A 12,894-nucleotide genomic window follows, 5' to 3' on the forward strand; every position below is an offset into this window, starting at 1 on the left:
TCTTGTCATAGTTTTGTCAGAAAATGTTCCTTTGTTTTATTTTACATTTTGCAGGTGAACCCAGAGTATGAAAGTACGTACGTGTTTGATAATGATTTTCCAAGCCTGCAACCTGATGCTCCAGACCCAGGTACTTCAAACTTCATGTTAACCAATTAATCCGAAACAACACTTCTCACCTGCAGCATAAATTATGTTTTCAAAAAATCTTCCTATGTTATTATAGTAATCACAACTTTTTTTCAACAATAATCAGGAATCTTGATTCAGTTTAAGACCGAACCATGGTGTTCATGTTCATCATGGTGCTAGGTAAGGAAAGCCATGCTCTGCCACGACCAGGCATTTCATATTTGCAGATGAGGAACCCAAGTTTTGGTGCCATTCTTCTTCCTAACCTCAGTCACTCTCTTTCAGCCCCAATTGTCAGGCTTTTTGCAGCAGTTCTCTGATGTACCAATCTTGGTGACTAATACTCAATATCTAGTTTCAAAATTACAGGAAGCACTGAGTCAAGCCGTCAATCTTTGGTACACGTGACAGTAAATCAACCTTTTAATCAATCAATCCACTATTCCATAAGAGGTTGGTAAGCTGTTGGTGGGGAAGTTATTGGAGAAGATTCTAAGGGATAGGATTTACTCCTGTATAGAGCAAAATTGACTTATTAGGGATAGTACTTATGGTCTTAGGCAGGGGAGGTGTGCTCTCTCTTGATTGAGTCTTTTGAGGACGTAATAAAGGTGACTGAAGGTAGGGCAGTGGATGTTGTCAAAATGGATTTTCCTAAAGCATTAGACAATGCCCTTCACGATAGGCTGGTCCAGAAGATTAAGTCACTTGGGCTCCATGATGAGTTGACAAGTTGGATACAGAATTGGTTTGGTCTTAGAAGACAGAGAGTAGTTGTGCAGGGGTATTTTTCTGACTAGAGGTCTGTGACCAGTTATATTCCACACTGGCTAGTGCTGGGACCTCTGTTGTTTGTAACATATATACTGTACATACTTGTGTAAAAGTCAATGTTGTGTAAATGTTGACCCTATTATCTCGCATTATAAACCTCTTGCAAAGGAAACTGCATGTTTACGTTAACCCACTTAAAAGCGAATTTGCAATCATTCATTCACACTGGTAATTCTACTCATCACTCTTTGTTTACTATATTGCATTTCTGTTCATTCATTCATTCATAACTCTACTAAGCCCACTTGGTTTACAAGAGCACATTTTGATTGATTGATTCATTCATTTGCTCGCTCGCTCACTCACTCACTCACTCGCTCACTCACTACTTATCACACTTTGTTCACTGTACATGCAAAAGTTAATTATTTTAATTGTGTCATTATATCTGAATAAAAGTGAGATATATTAGCTGCATATATCTTTAATTCTTTGAGAAATTTGTTAATGTTGCTGAGGCTCATTACATATGAGAGTAAATGGCAGGGAAACTGAAGAATTTGACAGGAAAGGTCAAGACACTTACATATTCAGAATATAAGAAAATGTGCCATTATTCCAGGCCATGATGTTGAACAGTGTCATTTTGCAGGATTTCAACAAATCTTTGTCATGTTAAACATTTGTGCCGCTATGTATAAAGAAAATTTATTACCAGTAATTCATTCTTGTTTCTCTTGCTTCCATCTGATATTTACCTTTTACCCTAGTTCATTGTGTTTTTCTTCTTTACGCGAGTTAAGTTGAGTGATCAAATTGGCTTCTACTAATATTACGGTATTTCGAACTGCAGCATGATTTTTAGCCCCTCAACACTGTTGCCTGTGTAATCGTCAACCCTATAAATTGAACCTTTTAAAATAATCTAAACAAATTGACTTTTACATGAATGGTTTGGATGAAAATGTCAGTCAGCTGATTAGTAAGTTTGCAGATGACTGAAAATTGGTGGAGTTGTGAATAGTGTGAAAGGTTATCAAAGGATGCTGCAGGAAATAGATCAGTTGGAAAGTTGGGTGGAGAAATGGCAGATAGAGGTTATTTTGGAAAAATGATGCATTTTATGAGGTCAAATGCAAAAGGAAAGCATATAGTAAATGGTTGGACACTTAAGAGTATTGATATACAGAGGGATCATCAGGTGGAAGTCCATGGCTCCCTGGACAACCCAAGTGGATAAGGTGGTAAAGAAGGCATATGGCATGCCACGATTGCAATATATTAGCTATAAGGGGAATAAACTTGGATTGTTTTCATCGGAGGCTGAGGGATGATGTGATAGAAATATATAAATTTGAGGGGAATGGATAGAGTGGGTGGTTGGAGCCTTCTCCCCGGGATTGAAATGTCAAATATTTGGGGGTTTAAAGTGAGAAGGAAAAGTTTTTTGAAGGAGTTGTGTGAGGAAATGTTTCTACACATAGGTGTCTGGAACACGCTGCCAAGGGAGGTGGTAGAAGCAGATACTTCAGCAAAGTTTACAAGGCATTTAGACAGACAAATGAACAGGCAGGGAGTAGAGGGATACGGATCATGTACAGGCAGGTGGGATTAGTTTAGGATGGCATCATGGTTCACACCGACGTAGTGGGCCGAAGGACCTCGTTCTGGGTTGTACTGTAATATATTCCTACATTATCCATTGGGTCTTAAATCTAAACTCTCTCTGAGGTCCTCATATCAAAGTCTCCTTTTAAAACCTCCGATTCTCATTGCTAACATCCTTTCTAAAAATGATTGAAGTTATAATTGCTTGAGAGCTCTGATTCTGGTTGAATATCTTTAAGAGATAATTGGAAAAGAGGGCAGTAAGAGTTTGAGAGAGAAAGGGAGAACTTTCATTTATATCACATTTTTCCTGACCTCATGTGTCCAAATGTACTTGACAACTAATTTAACTACCTTTTTGAAGTATAGTTACTATGATAATATAAATTGCATGTAGCAAGGTCAGAAAGCATTATGATAATGAACATTTGATTAGTTTTAGCAATGTTGGTTCAGAAACAAATATTGGAAACTAACATCTTTACTCTTCCTTGAAATAAGATCTTTTATATCCATCCAAGCGCATGGTTTCACTATATGATGCATGTTGTTGTGAATATTTCTTTCTTCAATTAATTCTGCAGTTGCCTTCATTCCTGAGTTAAATATGCTGACAATGTTACAATGAAAGTTCCATTTTAAACAATGTACAACATACTTTTTTTTAATCATAATAATGTAAAAGAACCCGAAACACGATACTGAATAAAATGCTCTCCTTGCATTCTACCTTTTTTTTTTAATGTTCTTTCTTTTAACTCCCTAGGTCCCAGTAAACACCCATTGTTTCAGAGCAAGGCTGCTAGAGGAGATTGGTAATTATCTTATTGTGAGGATCTATATAGTGGAAATATTGTGAATATATAAAACTAATGTTTGAATCAATGTAAAATTCATGCTTTTATTGTGAGTGTTGGTTTAGTTCCTTTTAAAGCATGTGATTATGTTTTCATGTACTAGAGGAAGAGCATGACAATGAATTGTCCAGAAACATCTGTCTGTAATACAGGTGACAACCAACTTGATTGCTGTCACAAACCTAGTCACTTTTTGTCTAAAAGCTGTTCTTTGGCTCAAGGAGACTCTGTCCTTGAATTTTTTTTTCTCCAGAGGGGCAAGAAACTAGCCAGACTCCGATCAGTCTTGTTTGGTGCAGAGATGAAAAGGATTTTTAGAAGCCTTTTGTGTATATGTAAACCAATGAGACTTCAGGCCAAAGTGCTTTACGAGAGACCTGTATAAAGAGAGAGGAGTGGTCAGTGCTCTCGTGACCTGAGCTGAGCAGTTTTCAGGGAGGTGTGTAGAATCTCTGTGTCGCTCTCTCTGGCGCTCTTCTGTGTCTCTCTGGAGCGCGCTGTGTCTCTCTGGCGCTCTCTTTCTCTCTCGCTCTCTCTCTTGCTCTCTGCCCGTCAACCAGTTCCATTTATACTGGCTTTTAAAGGGACTTTGCTTATTGGGACTGTTGTGTATATTCGGAAAAGCATAATTAAGTCTAGTTTAATAGGTTGAGTTCTGTAGGAGTTCTTTATTCTGTTCTTTGTGTTTCATTGTGTAGCTTTGTGAATCCATTTTTGTCTGTTTTTAAAATCCGGTAGTCAACCTAGCTATCTTACGCAGGTCATTTTCACTGTACACTTACAATTTGTCTAACGTTATGGTCTGAGGCTGCCTGCTTCATGTTTTGAGTGGTCTATAAGTTTGGCACAGCACGACCTAGTTGCAATTACTGAATTGTAAAACACCCATAATCACTCAGTAATGAGGATTAACATTTTCAAACCGTGAGTTTAAGGGAAAACCATTTCAATCTAACTTAATTCCTTCTGATCTTGTTGATTTAAATAGAACTTACAGCATCGAAAGAACCAATTTGGCCCAACAGGATATTTGTCAGTGTTTAAGCTACATGTAATCTCTCACCCAGCGTATTATTTTTATCTCACCATAATAATATCTTCTGTTCTTTTCTGACTTATATATTTTTTCTAGTTTTCTTTGCCTTGATCACTTGATGTGGTAGCACGTTCTGTATTCTCACCACTTTGAGAGCATTTCTTCTGAATTCCTTGTTGGATTTTTTTTTAAAGACTATCAGATTTTTTTATTTTTATTTGTTTGTTAAATGCAGATGTTTCTGGCTTGGCCAACATTTATTGACCATCCTTAATGTCCCTGGAGAACATGGTGGTGAGTTGCCTCCTTGAAATGCTGCAGATATTCAAGTGGAAGACGCCTGTAGTGCAGTTAGAAAGGAAGCTCCATTGTTTGGGTTCAATGGCTGTGAAGGAAGAGTGATATCATTTCAAATCTGGATGATGCATGGCTTTGATGGGAACTTGCAAGTGCTGGTATTTCTATGCATCTGCTGCCCTTGTTCTTCTTGTTAGAACTTCTAGTTGTTAGCAGTCATGGATATCGAAGGTGCTGTTGGAAAGTCTTGCTGAATTACCACCTTGGAGAAACCTTTTGATTACCACTCCCACAAGCCCCTAAAAAATAGAAAAATGTTTTTACGTCTACCTGATCAAATTCCTCTAATTTTGAAAACATCTATTAGGTCACCTCTCAGCTTTTGTTTTGAGAAAAGAGCATCTTTGTCCTGATACTTGTACTCTCTTTGCTTTGGTATTATGCTTGTAAATCCTGCTGAATCTTCGTCCAGTTTTCTCCCCAGTTTAGTTTAAGCTTTCTTTCTTTCTTTTTTCTTTCTTTCTTTCTTCACACTAGCTTACAATAAATGGTTCACTCTCCTCCAGCATTATACCTCCTCCTGCCTTACACCAGATGGGTGTGACATGGTATTGTGGGGAGGTCAGTTGAAGGAAGAATTGTCTGGACATCATGGTGTGAAACAGCATTGATGGATCAACATGTTGTTCGCTGTCTTGACAGAATTGTATGATTATATTTTCAAAAATGCCATAATTGCTCCATCTTTAAAATTCTCTTCCTTCAACCCAAGTTTGACTAGTCTTTTCCCTTTGTTCTATATATGTTGTCCAATGTTTCTGGCAACTTCCTGTTTCCTTTTTACAAAGCATATTCCCTTTTGACAGTTTTGTAACAGGCTTAACTAAAGTCACAAGTAATATTTGATGGAACTATTGCATAATTTCTCACAGTTGACCACATTACCTTCCTCTAAGCTTGAATTCCTCAGACAACTTATTCTACTCTTACCTGATACGGCTGAAAAAAGGCATATTTTGTCATTTTCATCTTGTTGTCATCAGGAATTTTGCAAGTGTACCAACTCAGGGGACCACTAACATGTATGCTGCATGAGAGAACAAAGCTGATTGATTGCCATATGGTCTTTTATTGGCCAAGGCAGCGTGATGGTGAATATGCATTAATACAAATAGACAGTTAATAGCCAGGCTTTGTTTATAGATATTTTCTAATCAACTCGAGCTGTTATGGCTTGAACAGCTGCCACCAGAGCTACCGGTAGAGACCCTATCGCTGCATCACAAGAGCTCCTCAGACTTTGTTTTAAATCAGACAGGCTGACTCTGGTCAGTGATTACCGTGACAAAGAAAAAAATCTTTTATTTTGTAAAGGTGAAACAGGAAAACTTATTTTATCTGCAGAGAACACCGTCCTGTGAATGTTAGATCTTGCAGTACATGCAAGTCTAACACACTACGAGCCTCGTTTAAAATCTGAACACAGCCTTGCTGTTTACTGTCAATTAGCATTAGTAGGTTTACCATGGCAATACCTCTACCAATTAGTGTCCTCTAGCCAACCTATCAGTACTCCTCTCATATAGGATATTATGTTGGCTTTCTGCCCGAATTGTTATTCTTTTGAATTGTTCTGATAGGTGCAAGTACTAAACCACCAAATAAGCTAAGTAAGGGTCAGAAAGCTCAGTTGACTGGATGACTAGTTTGTGATGCCAACAGCATGAGTTCCATTCCCATGCCAGCTAATGTCAGCATGAATGTCCCACCTTCTTGAACTTGCTCTTTGCCTAAGATGTAATGACCTTAAGGTTAAACCACCACCAGCAGACTCACTCGCTCTCTACTGAGAGAGCTGCCCTATGATCCTGCTGGTCTATAGTGAGTTTACCTTTTACTATCAAATGATCATCTTACCTGGTAGTGGTGAGAATGTCTCTGAGTCTAGAATTGGCTTGGTGTTCAGCTTCGACTGTATGCACCCATTGGCGATATGATTTGAAACCATGGCAGCAGCTTCCTCATGCACATGGGCTTCTACACACATCGTCCATACTTCCTATGAGGAAATAGTTTAAGTACTAATTTAGATAGATGTAGCCTCTTTAGTAATGTAAATGTTTGATATATGAGACAGAAGAAGTGAATTTAACACATCATTGACTGTATGATGGAAGTTGGGAAGGCTGTAATGGAATCAACCTACGTGGCATATCTAGGTACAGGGTGACAGTGTATCATTATGTCACAAAAGTAGTATAGGCATGGGGACAATTGATTCTTTCCTTTAACTAGTTACACAGTATGCTTGTATAAATAGATACAACCACTAGGTGGTAGAACCTAACAAACTGGAATTCAAATATGTGTGTAGATGGACTAGGATCATCTTCCATGTTTGATATTGCCCTGAAAGTATAGGTTGTGTATCTACTTGGCTCACAGCACAGGAAGGACACTATGGTTCCTTAGTCCAGCTGTACAGTGGAAGACATTGTGTACCATTGTTCTTGTCACAATTGTGGTATGTTTGTTACTCTGTGAGCATATTCCAACATTGTCCTGTTAACATTCCTGGTGTTGCTGACATTACCAGTAGGACACTTTGGCATGCGACCACCCTCAGTGTCAATGTTGAAGTGTGTCTGTCCAGTTGTAGCCAAGCATGATAGCAGTATGACAAGCTGCACATAAATCCATGTGAATATTGTAACTTGAAACATGACGTAATAAATTAGTTGCTCATTCCTTCTTGTACCACTTGTGTATTGCTGAGGAAAGCATCACAAATCAATGGATTAATGGTTCACTGTTAGATTAAGTTGTCCTTGGTTCAAGCAGTGAGCAGTTCCATTGTACATGTATCCAATTATTTGTTGAAAGCTCCCCAGTAGGTATGTGGAAAGTAGTATCCCCACCACATGTTACTATCATGGTTAGCATGATTCAGCTATTCCCATAACTAAGTATTCTGGGAAATAAAAATTAATTATTGATTTCTCCAATTGCAACTTGGGCTTTGAATGACTTTTGTCTTTTTGTGTCTATACAGCCCCCCCAACCCAATATAATCCTTATCTTCTACACTTGGTATCTCAAATTGTGCTGTTTCTGCCTCTACTTCCTTATTGTGTAGTTTCCATTTGCAGGTTTTACTTCCAGTATATTCTTCAATGCTGTTCAACATGGAGGAGTACTGATTCATCAGGGGAGGGAGGGTGGTCTGTAGTATTTACCAGATTTCTTGCCCATATTTGACCTGATGCTATAAGACTTTCTGGGGTTCAAGTCAGTGGTAAGAACTCCTAAGGCTGACTAAAACCCTCTGCTCCATCATCACCGCTTTGTATGTGCCAGGACATATGTAGGAATGGTGATAGTGTCTGAACATTCATTTACTTCCTGTCTCTTCCAGAGACCCTTAAACAAACCATCAACACCACTCACTCACTCTTAGCATGTGTTCCTTAAACTCATCCATTTAAAAGCCGCCTTCTCTGCCACCTAAGGCCCTTTGCTTCTGGAGTTTTCCCTTATTAACTTCAAAGCTACTTTTCTTCTGCTCGGACTGTTTTGAAGGTTGCTGAATTACACTGCAGATCCTGCAGGCCTTTTCTTTTTGAATGACCCTCCTCTCTTGAAAGAAACCTGCACACTCACTGACTTTCTGAATAGTTCCCTCTTTCTTTCTAAAAGAACATTTGTTCCCACCTGTCTCTGTGTCATAGGGCGACAGCAGTGATTTTTTTTCTCTTGCATTCTTACTTTTAAATCTTGGCACTATTTTTGTTTTCAGATGATTTTTAAAAAGGCTTCATTTAAATGTATGCACATAAGTTTCATTCAAATCTGTAGCAGTTACAAGTCAAAACTCTAAAATGAAACTGAAATTATCAACCGAATCTTATAAGAGTATGAACGCCATGGGCTCCGGTGAAATTTGTATTCGAATCAGAGAAGACATTTTGCAACATTGGGAGCATGTCACCACATCTTTTATACTTTTGCCAAGCAATTAGTGAGTCTCTTGCTGAGTAGTAGTGAGTTTACAATCAAGGATGATAATAGCTAGTTCCTGAATAACAATGTAATTACCTCATTTAATATATAGTTTTTTATTGAACATGACAATCATGCTAGACACTGAAAATTCTTGAGGCGGAAGTCAGAACATGTACCTTGTGACTTCAGCTTGCTGTTTACTCCAAAGGATCTCCATATTGGCCCCCAAGTAGCAGCATCCCAGGGCCAGCTCAGCTTGATTGCACCAGAAAAATCACTATAATGCTCCTGTTCAGGTTTACACAACCAGCTCATGAACTGGACCAGGCTGCATTTCTGGCCTGTTTACTTTCTGTCATAGTGCTCATTCACTACCTGGATACTTAGAGCATCCCTGCCTTGCATTACCTTGCCTTTTTGAGCTTTGTCCTCAGCCAGAGATACCAGCTATCTTGCTGTATTGTTTTCTGCTGACACAAAGCCAGGAAGCTTGTCATAGTTGTCAAGGGGCCTCCGTCAAGTCAGGAAGATAACCTTCACTCAGAAGGTACCAGCACAGTAAGACAAGGGCAAGTTCTGATACCAGGAGCTTGGATATGGTCAGTCAGCCACTCTGGACTGTCAAAAACAGGATGTTTTCCATCTAATATTTTGGAGCTGATCACCTGTCTTTACTCTTTTGGCCTATTCTGGACTACATTCCAACTGAAGTGAGAGAGAGAGAGCGAGGCAGCTATTATGGAGGATGCAAGTAGGCAAGACGAGTATTACTGGTGGTACAGGTGGGAAGGTGTCCCAAATGAATGAGTAGGTGCAGTGGTATGCAAGGTTTGTGACATTTTGTGTTGGGATGGGTGAGAGTGAGTAGGGAAGATGTTTCAGGCAATGGTGAGAGTGCTAGCACACGATCCTTAATGGGAGGTGGATAAAGTAGCATAGATAGAGTAAATGTGAGGTTTCAAAGACAAGATGGTGACATTTATGCTGTTGGAGTGGTGAAAGTCTTTGACTTTCTCCCTGCATTGCTGTGCATTCCTCCAAGTGGCTGAGACTGCATGACAGCAACCTTGGACCAGGCTGGCACAATTTCCCCTTGTCTGTCATATTCACAAAAATATTAAGAATAATGCAGGGTTACAGTGGATTGACAGTGCTTGTCCGAGTGCACGGAACCTTTTTAAAGATGATGCTAGCTCGGGATCTCCAGTAAATACTGAGTTGTTCCAGGAATGGCAAGTGATAAGATTGTACTTTGCTCTGAGGGGAATGCCTTTGTCGCAGGGTGGATAGTTAATGATGCAAATTTGGTAAGACACAGTGATAAAACTCACAATGCCTCATGGCAAACAGCCAAAAAACAAAAAATGCAGCTCTAAGTGCAAGAAACATCCAGGTCTTTTATATGGTTGTGCTGTCTCCTTTCTTAATTCTCTTAGAACTACAAATCAAGCTTAAAGCTGTACATGTTTCTGTTCACTTTAGAACTCAAGTTTTCAAGCAAAAATCACATGTTATGAACCACCATTTCTCAAGAGAGAAATAAGTACAAGTATATAATGGGCCTAATTGCCAGGACTCATGGGAGTTGTACAGAATTTATCTATTCCATATGAAAGCTGGTGTAGAATTAATTGTATCCACCCACAGACTGTGTAACATCACCAGACTGTGGCAAGATCACTGTAACATGAATGTTAACTCTTGCAGAAATTTAACTCCTCCTTAATTAACAAAATTATCCCGTTATACTACAGAAAGCAGTTTCAGGCCTTGTAATGGAATATTTCTTTGTGGTAATTACTTATTCAATGTTATAGGCTTGATACAGTTCTTCATTTCTAACTTTGTATATTGTACTCAGTTGCATATTCTGTTTCAGTAAGGTCATGTGCTTCCATCCTCATTCTGATATCACCCTGCCATTGATGTCCATTCCAGAAATCAGAGCTGTGATTGACAAATGGGTGGAACTGATGGTAGAACTCGGATCCACATATCAATGGGTGCAGGTAATGAGAGACTGAGAGCCATTAATTTTACCTTTAAAGTGGATGCAGCAATTTCATTCTGTATTCTTAGCATTCCAGAATTATATGCATCTATTTTAACTTATTTCTCCATCTTTGTTTCATTGCTGTTTTCTCCTGGCAGAATTCTTGTTCCAGAGGTTCAGAAATCCCTTCTGAAACTTCTCTACCTTTTCCTTCTTTTAAGAACTCCTTAAAGCCTACCTATGAGACCAAGTCTTTTTATATAGCTTGGTGTCAATTCTATTTTGGTAGCATTCTTGTAAAGCGGCCATGATATTTTCTATGCAAAATATACTATATTGAAGTTGTTGGTGATGGTGGCCAGTGTCTCCATCCTGTTGAAAATATCAGATCTGAGAGTACAAAGAAAGTGACCAATGCAAAATCTGACTCTTTTCAGTTGGAAAGTACATAGTACCTTCAAAGTTAATGAAGGAAAAAACTGGCTTTAAAAGGGACCTGTTTGATTCTCTAAATGGGATTCAGGTGTAAGAAGTAGAAAATATGCCAAAGAAGTCTTGGTTGGAAATTATACGGATAGGTAAATTTATTTATTATATAAATTGGCTGTGCTTTAAAATCTTAATAGTTTACAACATATGGGCAAAGGAATGTTGTAAGATGTTGCAAAAAATCAATAGGTATGTAAGGGTGGCACAGTGGGTCAGTGGTTAGTACTGCTGCCTCACAGTGCCAGGGATCCAGGTTCGATTCCCACCTCAGGCAACTGTCTGTGTGGAGTTTGCACATTCTCCCCGTGTCTGCGTGGGGTTCCTCCGGGTGCTCTGGTTTCCTCCCACAGTCCAAAGATGTGCAGGTTAGGTGAACTGGCCATGCTAAATTGCCCCTAGTGTTAGGTGTAAGGGAATGGGTCTGGGTGTGTTGTCCTTTGGAGGGTTGGTGTGGGCTTGTTGGACTGAAAAGCCTGTTTCCACACTGTAGGCAAGCTAATCTAATATGTCAATGAGGAGTAAATATTAAGCAAAATCGTGTAAATCAGATAACTTTGTGGCAGCATGGTGGCTTAGTGGTTAGCACTGCTGCCTCGCAGCACAAGGGACTGAGGTTCCATTCCAGCCTCGGGTGGCTGTGGAGTTTGCACATTCTCCCTATGTCTGCATGGGTTTCCTCCGGGTGCTCCGGTTTCCTCCCACAATCCAAAGAAGCAGAAGTTAGGTGAATTGACATGCTAAATTGCCAACAGTGTTCAGGGTTGTGTAGGTTAGGTGGATTAGTCAGGGTAATTGTATAGAAATAAGGTAGGAGAATAGGTCTGGTTGGACTACTTTTCGGAGGGTCGGTGTGCACTTATTGGGCCAGGTGGCCTGTTTCTGCACTGTTGGGATTCTATGAAAAATCAACTAATGAAATTGTTTCATCAGTTTGGTTGTACCATTCTTGATTATCAGTTTGCATCTTCAGTCAGGTTAGTTTACATAATTGAAAATAACACAACCACACAAAAAATGTAAAATCCTGAAAGGAAAATCTGCTATTCCATGCTGAAAGGGGTTTGCAATAGTTTGTCCACTCCATTGGTTTTCAGCTTTGCAGCATGGTCTAACTTTCCCTTCTGTTCTCACCATCTGGAGGGTGGCTAATGTGGTGCCACTGTTTAAGAAAGGTGGTAAGGAAAAGCCAGGGAACTAGACCAGTGATCCTGACGTCAGTAGTGGGTAAGTTGTAGGAGGAGTTTCTGAGGGACATGATTTACATGGATTTAAACTGATTAGGGATAGTGAACATGGCTTTGTGTGTGGGAAATTGTATGACACTAACCTGATTGAGTTTTTTTTTAAGTGGTGACAAAGAAAATTGATGAAGGCAGAGTCATAGATGTTGTCTATATGAACTTCAGCAAGGCTGTCAACAAAGTTCTGCATGGTCGACTGGTTAGCAAGGTTATATCACGTGGATTCCAGGGAGAACTAGCCATTTTGATAGCCACAAAGATTGGTGCTGGATCTACTGCTTTTTGTCATTTATAGAAATGATTTGGATGTGAAAAAGAAGGAATTGTTAGTAAGTTGGAGGTGTAGTGGACAGCGAAGAAGGTTATCTCTTGAGTACAACAGGACCTTGATCGGCTGAGATATGGCAGATGGAACTTATTTTGGAAATAAGAGGTGTCACATTTTGCTAAGGCAAATCAGGGCAG

General features: G+C 39.3%; 1 protein-coding gene across 2 annotated transcripts in view; it reads left to right on the top strand.

The window, feature by feature from the left end:
* galt (galactose-1-phosphate uridylyltransferase) overlaps window positions 1–12,894 on the top strand; it is a 63,905-nt gene that overhangs the window by 16,150 nt on the left and 34,861 nt on the right. For both annotated transcript variants that reach the window (XM_072573292.1, XM_072573293.1), the window contains exons 3-5: window positions 55–130; window positions 3,281–3,329; window positions 10,586–10,715. In XM_072573292.1, the coding sequence (XP_072429393.1) occupies window positions 55–130; window positions 3,281–3,329; window positions 10,586–10,715 (255 nt within the window). The remainder of the gene's footprint in view (window positions 1–54; window positions 131–3,280; window positions 3,330–10,585; window positions 10,716–12,894) is intronic.

This window comes from Chiloscyllium punctatum, chromosome 1, assembly GCF_047496795.1.
Source record: "Chiloscyllium punctatum isolate Juve2018m chromosome 1, sChiPun1.3, whole genome shotgun sequence".
In the NCBI taxonomy this organism is placed as follows: Eukaryota; Metazoa; Chordata; class Chondrichthyes; order Orectolobiformes; family Hemiscylliidae; genus Chiloscyllium; species Chiloscyllium punctatum.